The 21,549-nt window shown below is 41.9% G+C and overlaps 1 protein-coding gene across 1 annotated transcript in view; it reads left to right on the top strand.

Moving 5' to 3' along the window:
• The window catches only part of LOC135051349 (solute carrier family 13 member 2-like), a 257,947-nt gene that overhangs the window by 87,011 nt on the left and 149,387 nt on the right, over positions 1–21,549 (top strand). The window contains exon 2 of the mRNA XM_063957395.1: positions 14,570–14,698. Within this exon, the coding sequence (XP_063813465.1) occupies positions 14,570–14,698 (129 nt within the window). The remainder of the gene's footprint in view (positions 1–14,569; positions 14,699–21,549) is intronic.

The following is a 21,549-nucleotide window of genomic DNA, read 5'->3' as shown; positions in this document are numbered from 1 at the left end:
ACACAGGAGTTCATACTTTAATCCAGAAATAGCAAGTTCAGGATAAAGGTAATGAAGGGACAGGGACTATACAAAGTCACTCCCCTTTATCACACAATATTATTATTTAACCACTTGCCTGTCATGGTCGCATCAGATGTGACCGCAGCAGGCTGGGCTTTCCCTGACATGGTCAAATCTGATGCGACCAGTTGGAAAACTCATTGTGCGGCTACGGGAAAATAATGGTCGCGAAGTTCTGACCATCAATGTTTGTACCAATGTTTTTTTTAAAGATGAGCGGGTTCGGTTCGTCGAGATCTGAACCCCCCGATCTTCACGTGTTTTTAACGGGTCCGAGGAAGCCTCAGATCTTCCAGCCTTGCTCGGTTAACCCGAACGAGGCCGAACGTCATCATCCCGCTGTCGGATTCTCGCGAAATTCGTATTCCATATAAAGAGCCGCGCGTCGCCGCCATTTTCACTTGTGCATTGGAGATTGAACGGAGAGGATGTGGCTACATTCTCTCCCTGAAAAGCTCCATATCTGTGCTCAGTGTGCTGCAAATATCTGTGCTCAGTGTGCTGCATTGTGGGGACCACCAGTATATAATAGTAGTACAGTACAGTAGGCCATTTCTGTATCTTGCAGCTCCGTGTCAGACTCAGTTCTAGACAGTATCCTGATCAGTGCTCAATATCTGCTACATTATTGTGTGACCAGTATACTATATAGTAGTACAGTGCAGCATTTTGGGGACCACCAGTATAGTACAGTACAGTAGGCCATTGCGGTATCTTGCAGCTCCGTGTCACTGCAAGTATCCATATCTGTGCTGCATTGTTGTGAGCAGTATATATAGTAGTACAGTGCAGCATTTTGGTGACCAACAGTATATAGTTGTACAGTACAGTAGGCCATTGCTGTATCTTGCAGCTCCGTGTCACTGCAAGTATACATATCTTTGCTGCATTGTTGTGAGCAGCATATATAGTAGTACAGTGCAGCATTTTGGTGATCAACAGTATATAGTTGTACAGTACAGTAGGTCATTGCTGTATCTTGCAGCTCCGTGTCACTTCAAGTATCCATATCTGTGCTGCATTGTTGTGAGCAGTATATATAGTAGCAGAGTGCAGCATTTTGGTGACCAATGGTATATAGTTGTACAGTACAGTAGGCCATTGCTGTATCTTGCAGCTCCGTGTCACTGCAAGTATCTATATCTGTGCTGCATTGTTGTGAGCAGTATATATAGTAGTACAGTGCAGCATTTTGGTGACCAACAGTATATAGTTGTACAGTACAGTAGGCCATTGCTGTATCTTGCAGCTCCGTGTCACTTCAAGTATCCATATCTGTGCTGCATTGTTGTGAGCAGTATATATAGTAGTACAGTGCAGCATTTTGGTGACCAACAGTATATAGTTGTACAGTACAGTAGGCCATTGCTGTATCTTGCAGCTCTGTGTCACTTCAAGTATCCATATCGGTGCTGCATTGTTGTGAGCAGTATATAGTAGTACAGTACAGCATTGTGGTGACCAGTATACTACAGTACAATTGTCCAGTGCTGTTCTTGCTGCTCAGTGTCAGTTCTCCGTAGTATCATCAGTGCTCAGTAAAATCAGTGCTCAGTATAATCAGTGATTGATCAGTATAATCAGTTCTCAGTATAATCAGTGCGCTGTTAGACGTGCGCCTGTTTTCCGCCATTAGTGCATTGGGATTTAGACAATTGATGAAGTTATTGTGTCCCCAGTACAAAATCCCATCTAGCTTCCACTTCACTAGGCAGGCGATAGCGAGATTTTACCAATTAATATCAGTGATTTATAATTAATTATTAATTACAGTGATCTTGTCAAATTATTCCAGTGGTTTTGTCATTTTCTTCCAGTGATTTGGAGCAATAATACCACTGATTAGAACGAATAATTCCTGTAATTTTGTCATTTTCTTCCAGTGATTTGGACCACTAATACCATTGATTAGAACGAATAATTCCTGTGATTTTGTCATTTCCTCCCAGTGATTTGGACCAATAATACCACTGATTAGAACGAATAATTCCTGTGATTTTGTCATTTTCTTCCAGTGATTTGGACCAATAATACCATTGATTAGAATGAATAATTCCTGTGATTTTGTCATTTTCTTCCAGTGATTTGGACCAATAATACCATTGATTAGAATGAATAATTCCTGTGATTTTGTCATTTTCTTCCAGTGATTTGGACCAATAATACCATTGATTAGAACGAATAATTCCTGTGATTTTGTCATTTTCTTCATGTGATTAGGACCAATAATACCATTGATTAGAACGAATAATTCCTGTGATTTTGTCATTTTCTTCCAGTGATTTGGACCAATAATACCATTGATTAGAACAAATAATTCCTGTGATTTTGTCATTTTCTTCCAGTGATTTGGACCAATAATACCATTGATTAGAACGAATAATTCCTGTGATTTTGTCAGTTTCTTCCAGTGATTTGGACCAATAATACCATTGATTAGAACGAATAATTCCTGTGATGTTGTCATTTTCTTCCAGTGATTTGGACCAATAATACCATTGATTAGAACGAATAATTCCTGTGATATTGAGGTGTTTGTGTCGCTTAGCTTAGCCATCCAGCGACCACAGTGCACCTCTTTTTCTCTTTTCTTTGCATCATGTGCTGTTTGGGGCCAATTTTTTTAAGTGCCATCTTGTCTGACACTGCAGTGCCACTCCTAGATGGGCCAGGTGTTTGTGCCGCCCTCTTGGGTCACTTAGCTTAGTCATCCAGCGACCTCTGTGCAAATTTTAGGACTAAAAATAGTATTGTGAGGTGTGAGGTGTTCAGAATAGACTGGAAATGAGTGGAAATTATGGTTATTGAGGTTAATAATACTATAGGATCAAAATTAACCCCAAATTCTATGATTTAAGCTGTTTTTGAGGGGTTTTTGGAAAAAAAACCCGAATTTTCCGGTGCACATCTCTAGTTTTTTAAAAACTAAATTTAAATTTTTTTAAAGAAAATTGTATTAAACATACATTTAACAAATATTCTTAACCCATTTCAATCATCACTATCAAAAATAACCTAACAATTTCTGAGCAGTTTTTGGAAAAAATATTAATATACTGTATAATATATAATTATAATATATAAGTGGTTAAGTAATTTTATAGAGCACACATATTACACAGCTCCTTACAGAAAATAATCATTGACATCAGTCCAGTGGAGCAAAAAAAAAAACCAAAAAAACAGGAAGTAACTGCACCTGGGTAAAACCATGTTGCAGTGGGGTGACATTTCTTCTCATTACCTCCTGAGGTGCTAGAAGAAGAAGTGTGCAAAGTCTGTGGTAAAGGCACCAAGGGGGTCATTCCGAGTTGATCGAACGCTAGCTATTTTTGCAGCGCTGCGATCAGATAGTCGCCGCCTATGGGGGAGTGTATTTTTGCTTTGCAAGTGTGCGAACGCTTGTGCAGCTGAGCACTACAAAAACAGTTTGTGCAGTTTCTGAGTAGGTCTGAACTTACTCAGCCGCTGCGATCACTTCAGCCTGTCCGGTCCCGGAACTGACGTCAGACACCCGTCCTGCAAACGCTTGGACACGCCTGCGTTTTTCCAAACACTCCCAGAACTGTCAGTTGACACCCACAAACGCCTTCTTCCTGTCAATCTCCTTGCGATCGGCTGTGCGAATGGATTCTTCGTAAAATCCATAGCTCAGCAACAATCCGCTTTGTACCGTATGATGCGCCTGCGCATTGCGGTGCATACGCATGTGCAGATTTGCCGAGTTTTGACCTGATCGCAGCGCTGCAAAAAATATCTAGCGTGCGATCAGGTCAGAATGACCACCCTAATCAGAAGTTTGTGCGCCCTAACCAGGACTTTAGATGGGATTAGCCAATATTCACCGTTTAACCCCATTTATCTAGGCATGTATAAAGCAATGGGCTCCCGATCAGCACAGCAATTTGATTGCTCTGATGGGTGCCCATAAAAACATTTGAATCGCCCCTATGAGAGTAAACTACATTCACTATATAAGTTTGAACAGCAAAGTGTATTCTTATGATACTGTATATAACTCCTGAAAATATTATTTTATTTTATGAAACAATAAAATAATTAGAAGATATAAAATTTAAGGTTGATGAAAATAAAGAAGACGCTGCTTGGCCTTACCGTCTGTATTATTTCAGGTTAGGGTCCATCCAGTCATGAGCTAAACTATAAAACTCCTTTATTAAAGCTGTAGTGAAGGGATTTCTAAGAAGGCATTATGGTGATCATTCCGAGTTGATCGCTCGCTAGCAGTTTTTAGCAGCCGTGCAAACGCTATGCCGCCGCCCACTGGGAGTGTATTTTAGCTTAGCAGAAGTGCGAACGAAGGGATCACAGAGCGGCTACAAAATATTTTTGTGCAGTTTCAGAGTAGCTTCAAACCTACTCAGCGCTTGCGATCACTTCAGACCATTCAGTTCCTGATTTTACGTCACAAACACGCTCTGCGTTTGCCCAGCCATGCCTGCGTTTTTCCTGGCACGCCTGCGTTTTTCCGAACACTCCCTGAAAATGGTCAGTTGACACCCAGACACGCCCTCTTTCTGTCAATCACTCTGTGGCCAGCAGTGCGACTGAAAAGCATCGCTAGACCCTGTGTAAAACTACATCATTCGTTGTTAAAGTACGCCGTGCATGCGCATTGCGCAGCATACGCATGCGCAGAAGTGCCATTTTTTGCATTATCGCTGCACAGCGAACGAATGCAGCTAGCGAACAACTCGGAATGACCACCTATGGAAGAGAAATAAAGTAAGAAATCATTGGTGTATTATTCCTGAACTGTGAAGTTGTGTAGAGTATTTGTAAATGATGAATATATTACTCAGTTACAATGCCGCTTAGTAACAATGCAACCAAATAAAACAGAGAATGGTTATATTTTAGCATCTAGGAGGGAAATCTTCACATTAAAAAGAACAAATTAAAGCTGATACTGTAGCTTGTTTTCATAAGACCATATTATTCTCATGTCTTTAGAACTTCAGTATGTGACATGCCATTGTTTATAACAAATTTTTCGGGTTTTGTGTTTTGGTTTTGGATTCGGTTCCACGGCCGTGTTTTGGATTTGGATGCGTTTTGGCAAAACCTCCCTTAAATTTTTTTGTTGGATTCGGGTGTTTTTTTTCTCAAAAACCCCTCAAAAACAGCTCAAATCATAGAATTTGGGGGTAATTTTGATCCCATAGGATTATTAACCTCAATAACCATAATTTCCACTCATTTCCAGTCTATTCTGAACACCTCACACCTCACAATATTATTTTTAGTTCTAAAATTTGCACCGAGGTCGCTGGATGACTAAGCTAAGCGACCCAAGTGGGCGGCACAAACACCTGGCCCATCTAGGAGTGGCACTGCAGTGTCAGACAGGATGGCACTTAAAAAACTAGTCCCCAAACAGCACATGATGCAAAGAAAAGAGAAAAAGAGGTGCACTGTGGTCGCTGGATGGCTAAGCTAAGTGACACAAACACCTCAATATCACAGGAATTATTCGTTCTAATCAATGGTATTATTGGTCCAAATCACTGGAAGAAAATGACAAAATCACAGCAATTATTATTTCTAATCAATGGTATTATTGGTTCAAATCACTGGAAGAAAATGACAAAATCACAGGAATTATTCGTTCTAATCAATGGTATTATTGGTTCAAATCACTGGAAGAAAATGACAAAATCACAGGAATTATTCGTTCTAATCAATGGTATTATTGGTCCAAATCACTGGAAGAAAATGACAAAATCACAGGAATTATTCGTTCTAATCAATGGTATTATTGGTCCAAATCACTGGAAGAAAATGACAAAATCACAGGAATTATTCGTTCTAATCAATGGTATTATTGGTCCAAATCACTGGAAGAAAATGACAAAACCACTGGAATCATTTGACAAGATCACTGTAATTAATAATTAATTCTAAATCACTGATATTAATTGGTAAAATCTCGCTATCGCCTGCCTAGTGAAGTGGAATCTAGATGGGATTGTGTACCGGGGACACAATAGCTTCATCAGTTGTCTAAATCCCAATGCACTAATGGCGGAAAATCCATATCAGTGCTGCATTGTTGTGAGCAGTATATATAGTAGAACAGTGCAGCATTTTGGTGACAAATGATATATAGTTGTACAGCACAGTAGGCTATTGCTGTATCTTGCAGCTCCGTGTCACTGAAAGTATCCATATCTGTGCTGCATTGTTGTGAGCAGTATATATAGTAGTACAGTGCAGCATTTTGGTGACCAACAGTATATAGTTGTACAGTACAGTAGGCCATTGCTGTATCTTGCAGCTCCGTGTCACATCAAGTATCCATATCTGTGCTGCATTGTTGTGAGCAGTATATATAGTAGTACAGTGCAGCATTTTGGTGACCAACAGTATATAGTTGTACAGTACAGTAGGCCATTGCTGTATCTTGCAGCTCCGTGTCACTTCAAGTATCCATATCTGTGTTGCATTGTTGTGAGCAGTATATAGTAGTACAGTACAGCATTGTGGTGACCAGTATACTACAGTAAAATAGTCCAGTGCTGTTCTCGCTGCTCAGTGTCAGTTCTCCGTAGTATCATCAGTGCTCAGTAAAATCAGTGCTCAGTATAATCAGTGATTGATCAGTATAATCAGTTCTCAGTATAATCAGTGTGCTGTTAGACGTGCGCCCGTTTTCCGCCATTAGTGTATTGGGATTTAGACAATTGATGAAGTTATTGTGTCCCCGGTACAAAATCCCATCTAGATTCCACTTCACTAGGCAGGCGATAGCGAGATTTTACCAATAAATATCAGTGATTTAGAATTAATTATTAATTACAGTGATCTTGTCAAATGATTCCAGTGGTTTTGTCATTTTCTTCCAGTGATTTGGACCAATAATACCATTGATTAGAACGAATAATTCCTGTGATTTTGTCATTTTCTTCCAGTGATTTGGACCAATAATACCATTGATTAGAACGAATAATTCCTGTGATTTTGTCATTTTCTTCCAGTGATTTGGACCAATAATACCATTGATTAGAACGAATAATTCCTGTGATTTTGTCATTTTCTTCCAGTGATTTGAACCAATAATACCATTGATTAGAACGAATAATTCCTGTGATTTTGTCATTTTCTTCCAGTGATTTGGACCAATAATACCATTGATTAGAACAAATAATCCCTGTGATATTGAGGTGTTTGTGTCGCTTAGCTTAGCCATCCAGCAACCACAGTGCACCTCTTTTTCTCTTTTCTTTGCATCATGTGCTGTTTGGGTACTAGTTTTTTAAGTGCCATCCTGTCTGACACTTCCATATATGTCCAGTGGTACTGCCATTTGATATAATTCCCGACATTACTGCCATATAATTCCAGTGATTTTGTCATTTTCTTCTAGTGATTTGGACCAATAATACCATTGATTAGAACAAATAATTCCTGTGATTTTGTCATTCTCTTCCAGTGATTTGGACCAATAATACCATTGATTAGAACGAATAATTCCTGTGATACTGAGGTGTTTGTGTCACTTAGCTTAGCCGTCCAGCGACCACAGTGCACCTCTTTTTCCCTTTTCTTTGCATCATGTGCTGTTTGGGGCCAATTTTTTTAAGTGCCATCCTGTCTGACACTGCAGTGCCACTCCTAAATGGGCCAGGTGTTTGTGCCGCCCTCTTGGGTCGCTTAGCTTAGTCATCCAGCGACCTCGGTGCAAATTTTAGGACTAAAAATAGTATTGTGAGGTGTGAGGTATTCAGAATAGACTGGAAATGAGTGGAAATTATGGTTATTGAGGTTAATAATACTATAGGATCAAAATTACACCCAAATTCTATGATTTAAGCTGTTTTTGTGGGGTTTTTGGAAAAAAAAACCTGAGTCCAAAAGACACCCGAATCCGACAAAAAAATTTCAGGGAGGTTTTGCCAAAACGCGTCCGAATCCAAAACACAGCCGCGTAACCGAATCCGAAACCAAAACACAAAACCTGAAAAATTTCCGGTGCACATCTCTAGTTTTTTTAAAAACTAAATTTACATTTTTTACAATTAAACAAATATTCTTAACCCATTTCAATCATCACTATAAAAAACAACCTAACAATTTCTGAGCAGTTTTTGGAAAAAATATTAATATACTGTATAATATATAATTATAATATATAAGTGGTTAAGTAATTTTATAGAGCACACATATTACACAGCTCCTTACAGAAAATAATCATTGACATCAGTCCAGTGGAGCAAAAAAAAAAAAAAACACAGGAAGTAACTGCACCTGGGTAAAACCATGTTGCAGTGGGGTGACAATTCTTCTCATAGCCTCCTGAGGTGCTAGAAGAAGAAGTGTGCAAAGTCTGTGGTTTAGGCACCCAGGGGGTCATTCCGAGTTGATCGAACTCTAGCTATTTTTGCAGCGCTGCGATCAGATAGTCGCCGCCTATGGGGGAGTGTATTTTTGCTTTGCAAGTGTGCGAACGCTTGTACAGCTGAGCACTACAAAAACAGTTTGTGCAGTTTCTGAGTAGGTCTGAACTTACTCAGCCGCTGCGATCACTTCAGCCTGTCCGGTCCTGGAATTGACATCAGACACCCGCCCTGCAAACGCTTGGACACGCCTGCGGTTTTCCAAACACTCCCAGAAAAAGGTCAGTTGACACCCACAAACACCTTCTTACTGTCAATCTCCTTGCGATCGGCTGTGCGAATGGATTCTTCGTAAAATCCATAGCTCAGCAACAATCCGCTTTGTACCCGTACGACGCGCCTGCGCATTGCTGTGCATACGCATGTGCAGATTTGCCGAGTTTTCACCTGATCGCAGCGCTGCAAAAAATATCTAGCATGCGATCAGGTCGGAATGACCCCCCTAATCAGAAGTTTGTGCGCCCTAACCAGGACTTTAGATGGGATTAGCCAATATTCACCGTTTAACCCCATTTATCTAGGCATGTATAAAGCAATGGGCTCCCGATCAGCACAGCAATTTGATTGCTCTGATGGGTGCCCAGAAAAACATTTGAATCGCCCCTATGAGAGTAAACTACATTCACTATATAAGTTTGAACAGCAAAGTGTATTCTTATGATACTGTATATAACTCCTGAAAATATTATTTTATTTTATGAAACAATAAAATAATTAGAAGATATAAAATTTCAAGTTGATGAAAATAAAGAAGACGCTGCTTGACCTTACCGTCTGTATTATTTCAGGTTAGGGTCCATCCAGTCATGAGCTAAACTATAAAACTCCTTTATTAAAGCTGTAGTGAAGGGATTTCTAAGAAGGCATTATGGTGGTCATTCCGAGTTGATCGCTCGCTAGCAGTTTTTAGCAGCCGTGCAAACGCTATGCCGCCGCCTACTGGGAGTGTATTTTAGCTTAGCAGAAGTGCAAACGAAGGGATCACAGAGCGGCTACAAAATATTTTTGTGCAGTTTCAGAGTAGCTTCAAACCTACTCAGTGCTTGCGATCACTTCAGACCATTCAGTTCCTGATTTTACGTCACAAACACGCTCTGCGTTTGCTCAGCCACGCCTGCGTTTTTCCTGGCACGCCTGCGTTTTTCCGAACACTCCCTGAAAATGGTCAGTTGACACCCAGAAACGCCCTCTTTCTGTCAATCAGTCTGTGGCTGCCAGTGCGACTGAAAAGCATCGCTAGACCCTGTGCAAAACTACATCGTTCGTTGTTAAAGTACGCCGTGCATGCGCACTGCGCAGCATACGCATGCGAAGTGCCATTTTTTTGCATCATCGCTGCACAGCGAACGAATGCCGCTAGCGAACAACTCGGAATGACCACCTATGGAAGAGAAATAAAGTAAGAAATCATTGGTGTATTATTGCTGAACTGTGAAGTTGTGTAGAGTATTTGTAAATGATGAATATATTACTCAGTTACAATGCCGCTTAGTAACAATGCAACCAAATAAAACAGAGAATGGTTATATTTTAGCATCTAGGAGGGAAATCTTCACATTAAAAAGAACAAATTAAAGCTGGTAATGTAGCTTGTTTTCATAAGTCCATATTATTCTCATGTCTTTAGAACTTCAGTATGTGACATGCCATTGTTTATAACAAATTTTTGGGGTTTTGTGTTTTGGTTTTGGATTTGGTTCCGCGGCCGTATTTTGGATTTGGACGCGTTTTGGCAAAACCTCCCTTAAATTTTTTTGTTGGATTCGGATGGTTTTTTTTTTTCAAAAAACCCTCAAAAACAGCTTAAATCATAGAATTTGGGGGTAATTTTGATCCCATAGTATTATTAACCTCAATAACCATAATTTCCACTCATTTCCAGTCTATTCTGAACACCTCACACCTCACAATATTATTTTTAGTCCTAAAATTTGCACCAAGGTCGCTGGATGACTAAGCTAAGCGACCCAAGTGGGCGGCACAAACACCTGGCCCATCTAGGAGTAGCACTGCAGTGTCAGACAGGATGGCACTTAAATAAATAGTCCCCAAATAGCACATGATGCAAAGAAAAGAGAAAAAGAGGTGCACTGTGGTCACTGGGTGGCTAAGCTAAGCGACACAAACACCTCAATATCACAGGAATTATTCGTTCTAATCAATGGTATTATTGGTCCAAATCACTGGAAGAAAATGTCGAAATCACTGGAATTAAATGGCAGTAATGTCGGGAATTATATCAAATGGTAGTACCACTGGACATATACGGAAGTGTCAGACAGGATGGCACTTAAAAATCTAATCCCCAAACAGCACATAATGCAAAGAAAAGAGAAAAAGAGGTGCACTGTGGTCGCTGGATGGCTAAGCTAAGCGACACAAACACCTCAATATCACAGGAATTATTTGTTCTAATCAATGGTATTATTGGTCCAAATCACTGGAAGAAAATGACAAAATCACAGGAATTATTTGTTCTAATCAATGGTATTATTGGTCCAAATCACTGGAAGAAAATGACAAAATCACTGGAATTATTTGGCAGGATCACTGTAATTAATAATTATTAATCACTGATATTAATTGGTAAAATCTCGCTATCGCCTGCCTAGTGAAGTGGAATCTAGATGGGATTTTGTACCGGGGACACAATAACTTCATCAATTGTCTAAATCCCAATGCACTAATGGCAGAAAACGGGTGCACGTCTAACAGCGCACTGATTATACTGAGAACTGATTATACTGAGCACTGATTTTACTGAGCACTGATTATACTGAGTACTGATTATACTGAGCACTGATTATACTGAGCACTGATTTTACTGAGCACTGATTTTACTGAGCACTGATTATACTGATCACTGATTTTACTGAGCACTGATTTTACTGAGCACTGATGATACTACGGAGAACTGACACTGAGCATCAGGAACAGCACTGGACTATTGTACTGCAGTATACTGGTCACCACACTGCAGCACTGACACTGAGCACAGATATTAAGCACTGATCAGGATACTAGAAGTGACACGGAGCAGCAAGATACAGCAATGGCCTACTGTACTGTACTACTATATACTGGTGGTCACCACAATGCAGCACAGTACTACTATATACTGGTCACAACAATGCAGCAGATATTGAGCACTGATCAGGAGAATAGAACTGAGTCTGACACAGAGCTGCAAGATACAGCAATGGACTACTGTACTGTACTACTATATACTGGTGGTCACCACAATGGAGCACTGTACTACTATATATTGGTCACAACAATGCAGAGGCTATTGAGCACTGATCAGGAGAATAGAACTGAGTCTGACACGGAGCTGCAAGATACAGCAATGGACTACTATACTGTACTACTATATACTGGTGGTCACCACAATGGAGCACTGTACTACTATATATTGGTCACAACAATGCAGCAGATATTGAGCACTGATCAGTAGAATAGAACTGAGTCTGACACGGAGCTGCAAGATACAGCAATGGACTACTGTACTGTACTGTACTACAATATACTGGTGGTCACCACAATGCAGCACTGTACTACTATATACTGGTCACAACAATGCAGCACAGATATTGAGCACTGATCAGGAGAATAGAACTGAGTCTAACACGAAGCTGCAAGATACAGCAATGGCCTACTGTACTGTACTACTATATACTGGTGGTCACCACAATGTAGCACTGTACTACTACATACTGGTCATAACAATGCAGCACAGATATTGAGCACTGATCAGGATACTAGAACTGAGTCTGACACGGAGCTGCAAGATACAGCAATGGACTACTGTACTGTACTACTATATACTGGTGGTCACCAGAATGCAGCACTGTACTACTATATACTGGTCAAGACAATGCAGCACAGATATTGAGCACTGATCAGGAGAATAGAACTGAGTCTGACACGGAGCTGCAAGATACAGCAATGGACTACTGTACTGTACTACTATATACTGGTGGTCACCACAATGCAGCACTGTACTACTATATTCTGGTGGTCACCACAATGCAGCACAGATATTGAGCACTGATCAGGAGAATAGAAGTGACACGGAGCAGCAAGATACAGCAATGGCCTACTGTACTGTACTACTATATACTAGTGATCACCACAATGCAGCACTGTACTACTATATACTGGTCACAACAATGCAGCATAGATTGAGCACTGATCAGGATACTAGAACGGAGTCTGACATGGAGCTGCAAGATACAGCAACGGCCTACTGTACTGTACTACTATATACTGGTGGTCACCACAATGTAGCACACTGAGCACAGATATTGAGCTTTTCAGGCAGAGAACGTAGCCACGTCCTCTCTGCTCAATCGACAATGCACGAGTGAAAATGGCAGCGATACGCGTCTCTTTATATGGAATCTGAATCTCGCGAGAATCCGACAGCGGGATGATGACGTTTTCCCCCATTCGGGTTTTGCGTGTTAGGCAGGAAGAGCCGAGGCTGTCTCGGACCCGTGTAAACCATGTGAAGTTCGGGGGGGGGGGGGTTCGGATCTCGACGAACCGAACCCGCTCATCTCTAATAACAATCTGATGTGTCTACACTCTAAACACATCAATAGGTTATTGGGCGTATACAGTAAGAGTGTATTGGGGTAATTCCCCTTCTCCCAATTTCTGGGTGATGATTTGGCAAAATCCAACATATTGGAAATTCTCAATGTGCTGATTCAGACATAAAAACGATCAGCAAGTCAGGAATTTTAAACATGCTGGATTTTATAGATACCGCGTCAAATTGTCGATCATCGGAGTCCAAGAGGATGATTGGATTAGCATTGGTGAATTGGGAAATTGGCCCATAGATATATGATTTACATTAGTTACAGTATGAACAGTTTTGAGACCGGAGTTAGAAACTTAGGATAAAACTAGAAATATTCACCCAGCACAGTCACCAACACCCCGTCCCTGCCCAAATGCTTTTCTCTGAGTGACAGCAGTTACAGCCATTAGCAGGGAGGGAATCACCACTGTGCATATCTATTAATTAATATATAGATTTCCAGTCCATGAGCCTGATTCTGAAGACCAATATTATTATCCTTATGTATACTAAGTTGCACGTGTCTATGCAGCTGCCCTGCTCACAGACCTCCATCTACTAAAGCAGCCATCATCAATAACAATGGCCACTTACATCTACCACAGGTTGGGTACAGGATACCGGCAGTTAGAATACCGACCCTGGCATCCCCATGGCCATAATCCCGACAGCGGTGAGAAAGTAAGCTAACCCGAACCCTCCCTTCTCACAGCCTAACTCTAACCCTCCCTTCCCGCAGCCTAACCCTAGGCTTGTGCTGTGAGATGGGAGGGATAAGGTTAGGCTGCAGGATGGAAGGGTAAGGGTTAGGCTTCATGTGGGGAGGGTTAGTGTTAGGCTGCAGGATGGGAGGTTAAGGCAGAGTTTAAACTGGGGGGGTGGGGTTGGAACTAAGTTCCATCACTTGTAATAGTAGGTCTAACTAGTTCCACCTCCACCCTGCACTGTAATTCCAACAGAAAAGTCTGCCCCACCACCCACGTCAATAGATGATGCAGGTGGTGCTAGTGTCACTGATGAGCTGCATCCACCCCCCCCCCCCTTTCTCAGGCCCTGGTGGCTCCAAGGTCCTTCTCCACCTGTGTCCCACCTCTCCTGCTACTCTCACACACTGTGTCTATCGGATGGCATTCATCCCTTCCACAGTCATCCCCTCCACAGGTCCCAGCGGCTCCCTTTTGCGACACAGCATATGTGATGTCATGCTGTCATCGCCGCTGAAGTGAAGGAGAGCCACAAGGAGGAGCATGCTCTGGGCATGCTAAAGACAAGGTGAGAAGGGGTTGGAGTACTTCATTCCCAATTCCTTTTGACATATCTAGCACTTGTATTCAAATTTTCTAGGCACGAGTTTGCTGGAAGTGTGCGATGATTTAAATCTATTTAAATTAACTAAAACACAATACTTTTCTATTCATCTGAGTAACTAGAGCAATAGTAATTGGTAGTAGTAACTGCATTATTCACTAATTTCCAATTCTGTTCTTCTGTGTCTCCAAAGGAAGCGAGCTGCGCCTATGTAATCATAATAATGGCTGTATTCTGGTGCACAGAAGCTTTACCGCTGGGTGTCACTTCCTTCTTACCAGTGGTGCTCTTTCCTATGATGCAAATCATGGACTCCACATCTGTAAGTATTTCTCAATTATTCGGTTCTCTACAATTCTTCCATAGCTCAGTCAGCATTATTTTTTCAAGCAGTTTTCCTACCCAACTGAGATAACAATGTCATTATAGTGGTTGTGACACAGAAATAAGTGACCAAGAATTCAAGATGGGGTATGTCAATTTTAGTCCACAGCCTTATCCACTAAGTTATTTCTTCTACCATGTATATCCATGTCATTCTTAGGATATTCAGCATAGTACTGTACATTCTTCAGCAATGTTGTTATTTAACAGGCTGTCCTATTAGGATTTTACATAGACAGTAAGCCCAGTACTTACATAACTGCAAATAGTCTGGATTTTAGAGTATCCTGATGGAAGAATGACAGTAAGTAGATAGACAGTCAATAGGTTGACACCAGATGGTTGACAGTTAATATGTCAACAGGGTCAAAAGGTCGACAGGACAAAGAGGTCGATAGTTAAATGGTCATCATGGATGTAGGTCATCATGCAAATGGTCTACACAAAAAAGGTTGACAACTTGACACTTGGTGTTTCATTATTTTTAGGGTTAGGGTGAATGCTAGAGTTAGGCACTTGGGGGTGGTTTATTGATAGGTTGCCGTAGAGGACAGTTAGGGTTAGGCAATTGGTGGCCGGTTATGGTTAGGCGGCGGAAGGTGACAGTTAGGGTTAGGCACCAAATGAACATTTTAAATACAGTCAAAATTTAGCAGGAACATTGGGCTGTATTCTGATTTGAAAGTAAAGCAAGTAACTGAGCACTTGGCTAACACAATACTGCCCTGTAGGCAGGACAGATGTAACATGTGCAAAGAGATTAGATTTGGGTGGGGGGTGGCCAAACTGAATTCTAAATTGCTGGGGGGAAATTAATATATATATATATATATATATATATATATATATATATACAAAGGTAGTGGTCCGGCACAGCCACATAATTACATAGTGTCCTGGGTGCCCTCACGGAGGAGGAATGGATAGCATACAGGTGGTGCGGCACTCCAAGGATTTACACATCGACAGCAATTGAAATACAACGTTTCAATGCCCTTTATTAGAACGGCATTTTTGTCAGGTAGTAAATAGACAATACAAGAATCTTACCTTAAATAACAGTATCACCTAGTGTGGCGCCAAACGCCGCGGCGGGACTGCACACCCGGCGGCCGCGCATAGTAAGTGACGTCATGACGCGCTATTATTACTATTTTTATTTTTTCTTTATTTTATTGTATTGGTTGACATTATCTGGATGACACATGATGTATCTCATTACAGCTATTGTATTTGCTAGTCAGGTCCATTGTTGCAGCGCTTTATTTGGTGCTGTATTATAACCCCATTATATCTTTAGTAATCAGTTTTACAATGCTTGCAGCGATGTGCATTGTTTTTTTGTTTGTTGTGTTGTATCTCTATGGTTACGGGCTGTATGTCACGTGCCGTCGGACGTCGCTCTCTAGCGCGTCATGACGTCACTTACTATGCGCGGCCGCCGGGTGTGCAGTCCCGCCGCGGCGTTTGCCGCCACACTAGGTGATACTGTTATTTAAGGTAAGATTCTTGTATTGTCTATTTACTACCTGACGAAAATGCCGTTCTAATAAAGGGCATTGAAACGTTGTATTTCAATTGCTGTCGATGTGTAAATCCTTGGAGTGCCGCACCACCTGTATGCTACATATATATATATATATATATATATATATATATAGAAGTAATTCCAGTTTCCTGGGGGGCACTCTCCTTTAAACATCATCACATGAAGCTTCTTTAATCCATAAAGGCTTTATTTGGTCACATAATTGGCTTTATTCAGTCGACGTTTCGGCTCTACAAGTGGAGCCTTTCTCAAGACAAGCCTTATAAATAATTTTATGTTGAAAATAGTCACAACCTATACAAATAACAAATACATAGAAATGAATAAATACAATCAAATCTCACGGGCCCAATCAGATAATCACCATAGCTGTGCAATCCGTGTAATCAGTAAAATCAGTAAAAGGAGCAGAGAGTGTTGGATAGTAACAAGCCAAAGATATTTCAACAAGGATATCTATCTCTCTAATAGACATATCCAGTAAAGTACATAGCCAATCACCACACCACAGTGTGACGCCTACAAAAATAATAATAATGGCGTACTTACTAGAGTAAATATAACTCAAAAAAAAAAATAGCAACAATATAGCACTGAGGATGGATCCGTGGTTACTCCAATATAGTTAACCTGTGGAAAGAACAACAGGAGCTCTATAGCCATTTCAAAAACTAATGGTTCAATCTCAAATGTCACCCATTTCATAGGGTAATTTCACTTACTTCACACAATAGAAATATCCTGGATGACTATCCAAATAGTGGCACTTTGCACAGTGGAGCCTCTGCACAAAAGATATTAGAGATGCACCATAACCAATAAGTCCCTTCATATTTAAAGGATTGGTCTCAATCAATATACACAAGATGTAATGTAAGCCATATCGTTTCTTACCCCTAAGGATCAAGAAACGATATGGCTTACATTACATCTTGTGTATATTGATTGAGACCAATCCTTTAAATATGAAGGGACTTATTGGTTATGGTGCATCTCTAATATCTTTTGTGCAGAGGCTCCACTGTGCAAAGTGCCACTATTTGGATAGTAATCCAGGATATTTCTATTGTGTGAAGTAAGTGAAATTACCCTATGAAATGGGTGACATTTGAGATTGAACCATTAGTTTTTGAAATGGCTATAGAGCTCCTGTTGTTCTTTCCACAGGTTAACTATATTGGAGTAACCACGGATCCATCCTCAGTGCTATATTGTTGCTATTTTTTTTTTTGAGTTATATTTACTCTAGTAAGTACGCCATTATTATTATTTTTGTAGGCGTCACACTGTGGTGTGGTGATTGGCTATGTACTTTACTGGATATGTCTATTAGAGAGATAGATATCCTTGTTGAAATATCTTTGGCTTGTTACTATCCAACACTCTCTGCTCCTTTCACTGATTTTACTGATTACACGGATTGCACAGCTATGGTGATTATCTGATTGGGCCCGTGAGATTTGATTGTATTTATTCATTTCTATGTATTTGTTATTTGTATAGGTTGTGACTATTTTCAACATAAAATTATTTATAAGGCTTGTCTTGAGAAAGGCTCCACTTGTAGAGCCGAAACGTCGACTGAATAAAGCCAATTATGTGACCAAATAAAGCCTTTATGGATTAAAGAAGCTTCATGTGATGATGTTTAAAGGAGAGTGCCCCCCAGGAAACTGGAATTACTTCTATATACGTTGATCTACCAAGATTGTGTGGATTCTACTGGGTGCACCCCACAGCTGATTATTTACGGACGCGAGTGCAGGACTTCCATGGATATATATATATATATATATATATATATATATATTAGAGATGAGCGCCTGAAATTTTTCGGGTTTTGTGTTTTGGTTTTGGGTTCGGTTCCGCGGCCGTGTTTTGGGTTCGAACGCGTTTTGGCAAAACCTCACCGAATTATTTTTGTCGGATTCGGGTGTGTTTTGGATTCGGGTGTTTTTTTCCAAAAACACTAAAAAACAGCTTAAATCATAGAATTTGGGGGTCATTTTGATCCCAAAGTATTATTAACCTCAAAAACCATAATTTACACTCATTTTCAGTCTATTCTGAATACCTCACACCTCACAATATTATTTTTAGTCCTAAAATTTGCACCGAGGTCGCTGTGTGAGTAAGATAAGCGACCCTAGTGGCCGACACAAACACCGGGCCCATCTAGGAGTGGCACTGCAGTGTCACGCAGGATGTCCCTTCCAAAAAACCCTCCCCAAACAGCACATGACGCAAAGAAAAAAAGAGGCGCAATGAGGTAGCTGTGTGAGTAAGATTAGCGACCCTAGTGGCCGACACAAACACCGGGCCCATCTAGGAGTGGCACTGCAGTGTCACGCAGGATGTCCCTTCCAAAAAACCCTCCCCAAACAGCACATGACGCAAAGAAAAAAAGAGGCGCAATGAGGTAGCTGACTGTGTGAGTAAGATTAGCGACCCTAGTGGCCGACACAAACACCGGGCACATCTAGGAGTGGCACTGCAGTGTCACGCAGGATGTCCCTTCCAAAAAACCCTCCCCAAACAGCACATGACGCAAAGAAAAAAAGAGGCGCAATGAGGTAGCTGTGTGAGTATGATTAGCGACCCTAGTGGCCGACACAAACACCGGGCCCATCTAGGAGTGGCACTGCAGTGTCACGCAGGATGTCCCTTCCAAAAAACCCTCCCCAATCAGCACATGATGCAAAGAAAAAGAAAAGAAAAAAGAGGTGCAAGATGGAATTATCCTTGGGCCCTCCCACCCACCCTTATGTTGTATAAACAAAACAGGACATGCACACTTTAACCAACCCATCATTTCAGTGACAGGGTCTGCCACACGACTGTGACTGATATGACGGGTTGGTTTGGACCCCCCCCAAAAAAGAAGCAATTAATCTCTCCTTGCACAAACTGGCTCTACAGAGGCAAGATGTCCACCTAATCTTCACCCTCCGATATATCACCGTGTACATCCCCCTCCTCACAGATTATCAATTCGTCCCCACTGGAATCCACCATCTCAGCTCCCTGTGTACTTTGTGGAGGCAATTGCTGCTGGTCAATGTCTCCGCGGAGGAATTGATTATAATTCATTTTAATGAACATCATCTTCTCCACATTTTCTGGATGTAACCTCGTACGCCGATTGCTGACAAGGTGAGCGGCGGCACTAAACACTCTTTCGGAGTACACACTTGTGGGAGGGCAACTTAGGTAGAATAAAGCCAGTTTGTGCAAGGGCCTCCAAATTGCCTCTTTTTCCTGCCAGTATAAGTACGGACTGTGTGACGTGCCTACTTGGATGCGGTCACTCATATAATCCTCCACCATTCTATCAATGTTGAGAGAATCATATGCAGTGACAGTAGACGACATGTCCGTAATCGTTGTCAGGTCCTTCAGTCCGGACCAGATGTCAGCATCAGCAGTCGCTCCAGACTGCCCTGCATCACCGCCAGCGGGTGGGCTCGGAATTCTGAGCCTTTTCCTCGCACCCCCAGTTGCGGGAGAATGTGAAGGAGGAGATGTTGACAGGTCGCGTTCCGCTTGACTTGACAATTTTGTCACCAGCAGGTCTTTCAACCCCAGCAGACCTGTGTCTGCCGGAAAGAGAGATCCAAGGTAGGCTTTAAATCTAGGATCGAGCACGGTGGCCAAAATGTAGTGCTCTGATTTCAACAGATTGACCACCCGTGAATCCTTGTTAAGCGAATTAAGGGCTGCATCCACAAGTCCCACATGCCTAGCGGAATCGCTCCGTGTTAGCTCCTTCTTCAATGCCTCCAGCTTCTTCTGCAAAAGCCTGATGAGGGGAATGACCTGACTCAGGCTGGCAGTGTCTGAACTGACTTCACGTGTGGCAAGTTCAAAGGGCATCAGAACCTTGCACAACGTTGAAATCATTCTCCACTGCACTTGAGACAGGTGCATTCCATCTCCTATATCGTGCTCAATTGTATAGGCTTGAATGGCCTTTTGCTGCTCCTCCAACCTCTGAAGCATATAGAGGGTTGAATTCCACCTCGTTACCACTTCTTGCTTCAGATGATGGCAGGGCAGGTTCAGTAGTTTTTGGTGGTGCTCCAGTCTTCTGTACGTGGTGCCTGTACGCCGAAAGTGTCCCGCAATTCTTCTGGCCACCGACAGCATCTCTTGCACACCCCTGTCGTTTTTTAAAAAATTCTGCACCACCAAATTCAAGGTATGTGCAAAACATGGGACGTGCTGGAATTTGCCCATATTTAATGCACACACAATATTGCTGGCGTTGTCCGATGCCACAAATCCACAGGAGAGTCCAATTGGGGTAAGCCATTCCGCGATGATCTTCCTCAGTTGCCGTAAGAGGTTTTCAGCTGTGTGCGTATTCTGGAAAGCGGTGATACAAAGCGTAGCCTGCCTAGGAAAGAGTTGGCGTTTGCGAGATGCTGCTACTGGTGCCGCCGCTGCTGTTCTTGCGGCGGGAGTCCATACATCTACCCAGTGGGCTGTCACAGTCATATAGTCCTGACCCTGCCCTGCTCCACTTGTCCACATGTCCGTGGTTAAGTGGACATTGGGTACAACTGCATTTTTTAGGACACTGGTGAGTCTTTTTCTGACGTCCGTGTACATTCTCGGTATCGCCTGCCTAGAGAAGTGGAACCTAGATGGTATTTGGTAACGGGGGCACACTGCCTCAATAAATTGTCTAGTTCCCTGTGAACTAACGGCGGATACCGGACGCACGTCTAACACCAACATAGTTGTCAAGGACTCAGTTATCCGCTTTGCAGTAGGATGACTGCTGTGATATTTCATCTTCCTCGCAAAGGACTGTTGAACAGTCAATTGCTTACTGGAAGTAGTACAAGTGGGCTTACGACTTCCCCTCTGGGATGACCATCGACTCCCAGCGGCAACAACAGCAGCGCCAGCAGCAGTAGGCGTTACACGCAAGGATGCATCGGAGGAATCCCAGGCAGGAGAGGACTCGTCAGACTTGCCAGTGACATGGCCTGCAGGACTATTGGCATTCCTGGGGAAGGAGGAAATTGACACTGAGGGAGTTGGTGGGGTGGTTTGCGTGAGCTTGGTTACAAGAGGAAGGGATTTACTGGTCAGTGGACTGCTTCCGCTGTCACCCAAAGTTTTTGAACTTGTCACTGACTTATTATGAATGCGCTGCAGGTGACGTATAAGGGAGGATGTTCCGAGGTGGTTAACGTCCTTACCCCTACTTATTACAGCTTGACAAAGGGAAC

This window comes from Pseudophryne corroboree, chromosome 2 (genome assembly GCF_028390025.1).
Source record: "Pseudophryne corroboree isolate aPseCor3 chromosome 2, aPseCor3.hap2, whole genome shotgun sequence".
Lineage (NCBI taxonomy): Eukaryota > Metazoa > Chordata > Amphibia > Anura > Myobatrachidae > Pseudophryne > Pseudophryne corroboree.
Note: the sequence above shows the minus strand (reverse complement) of the source record. Positions and strands in the feature narration are given on the sequence as shown.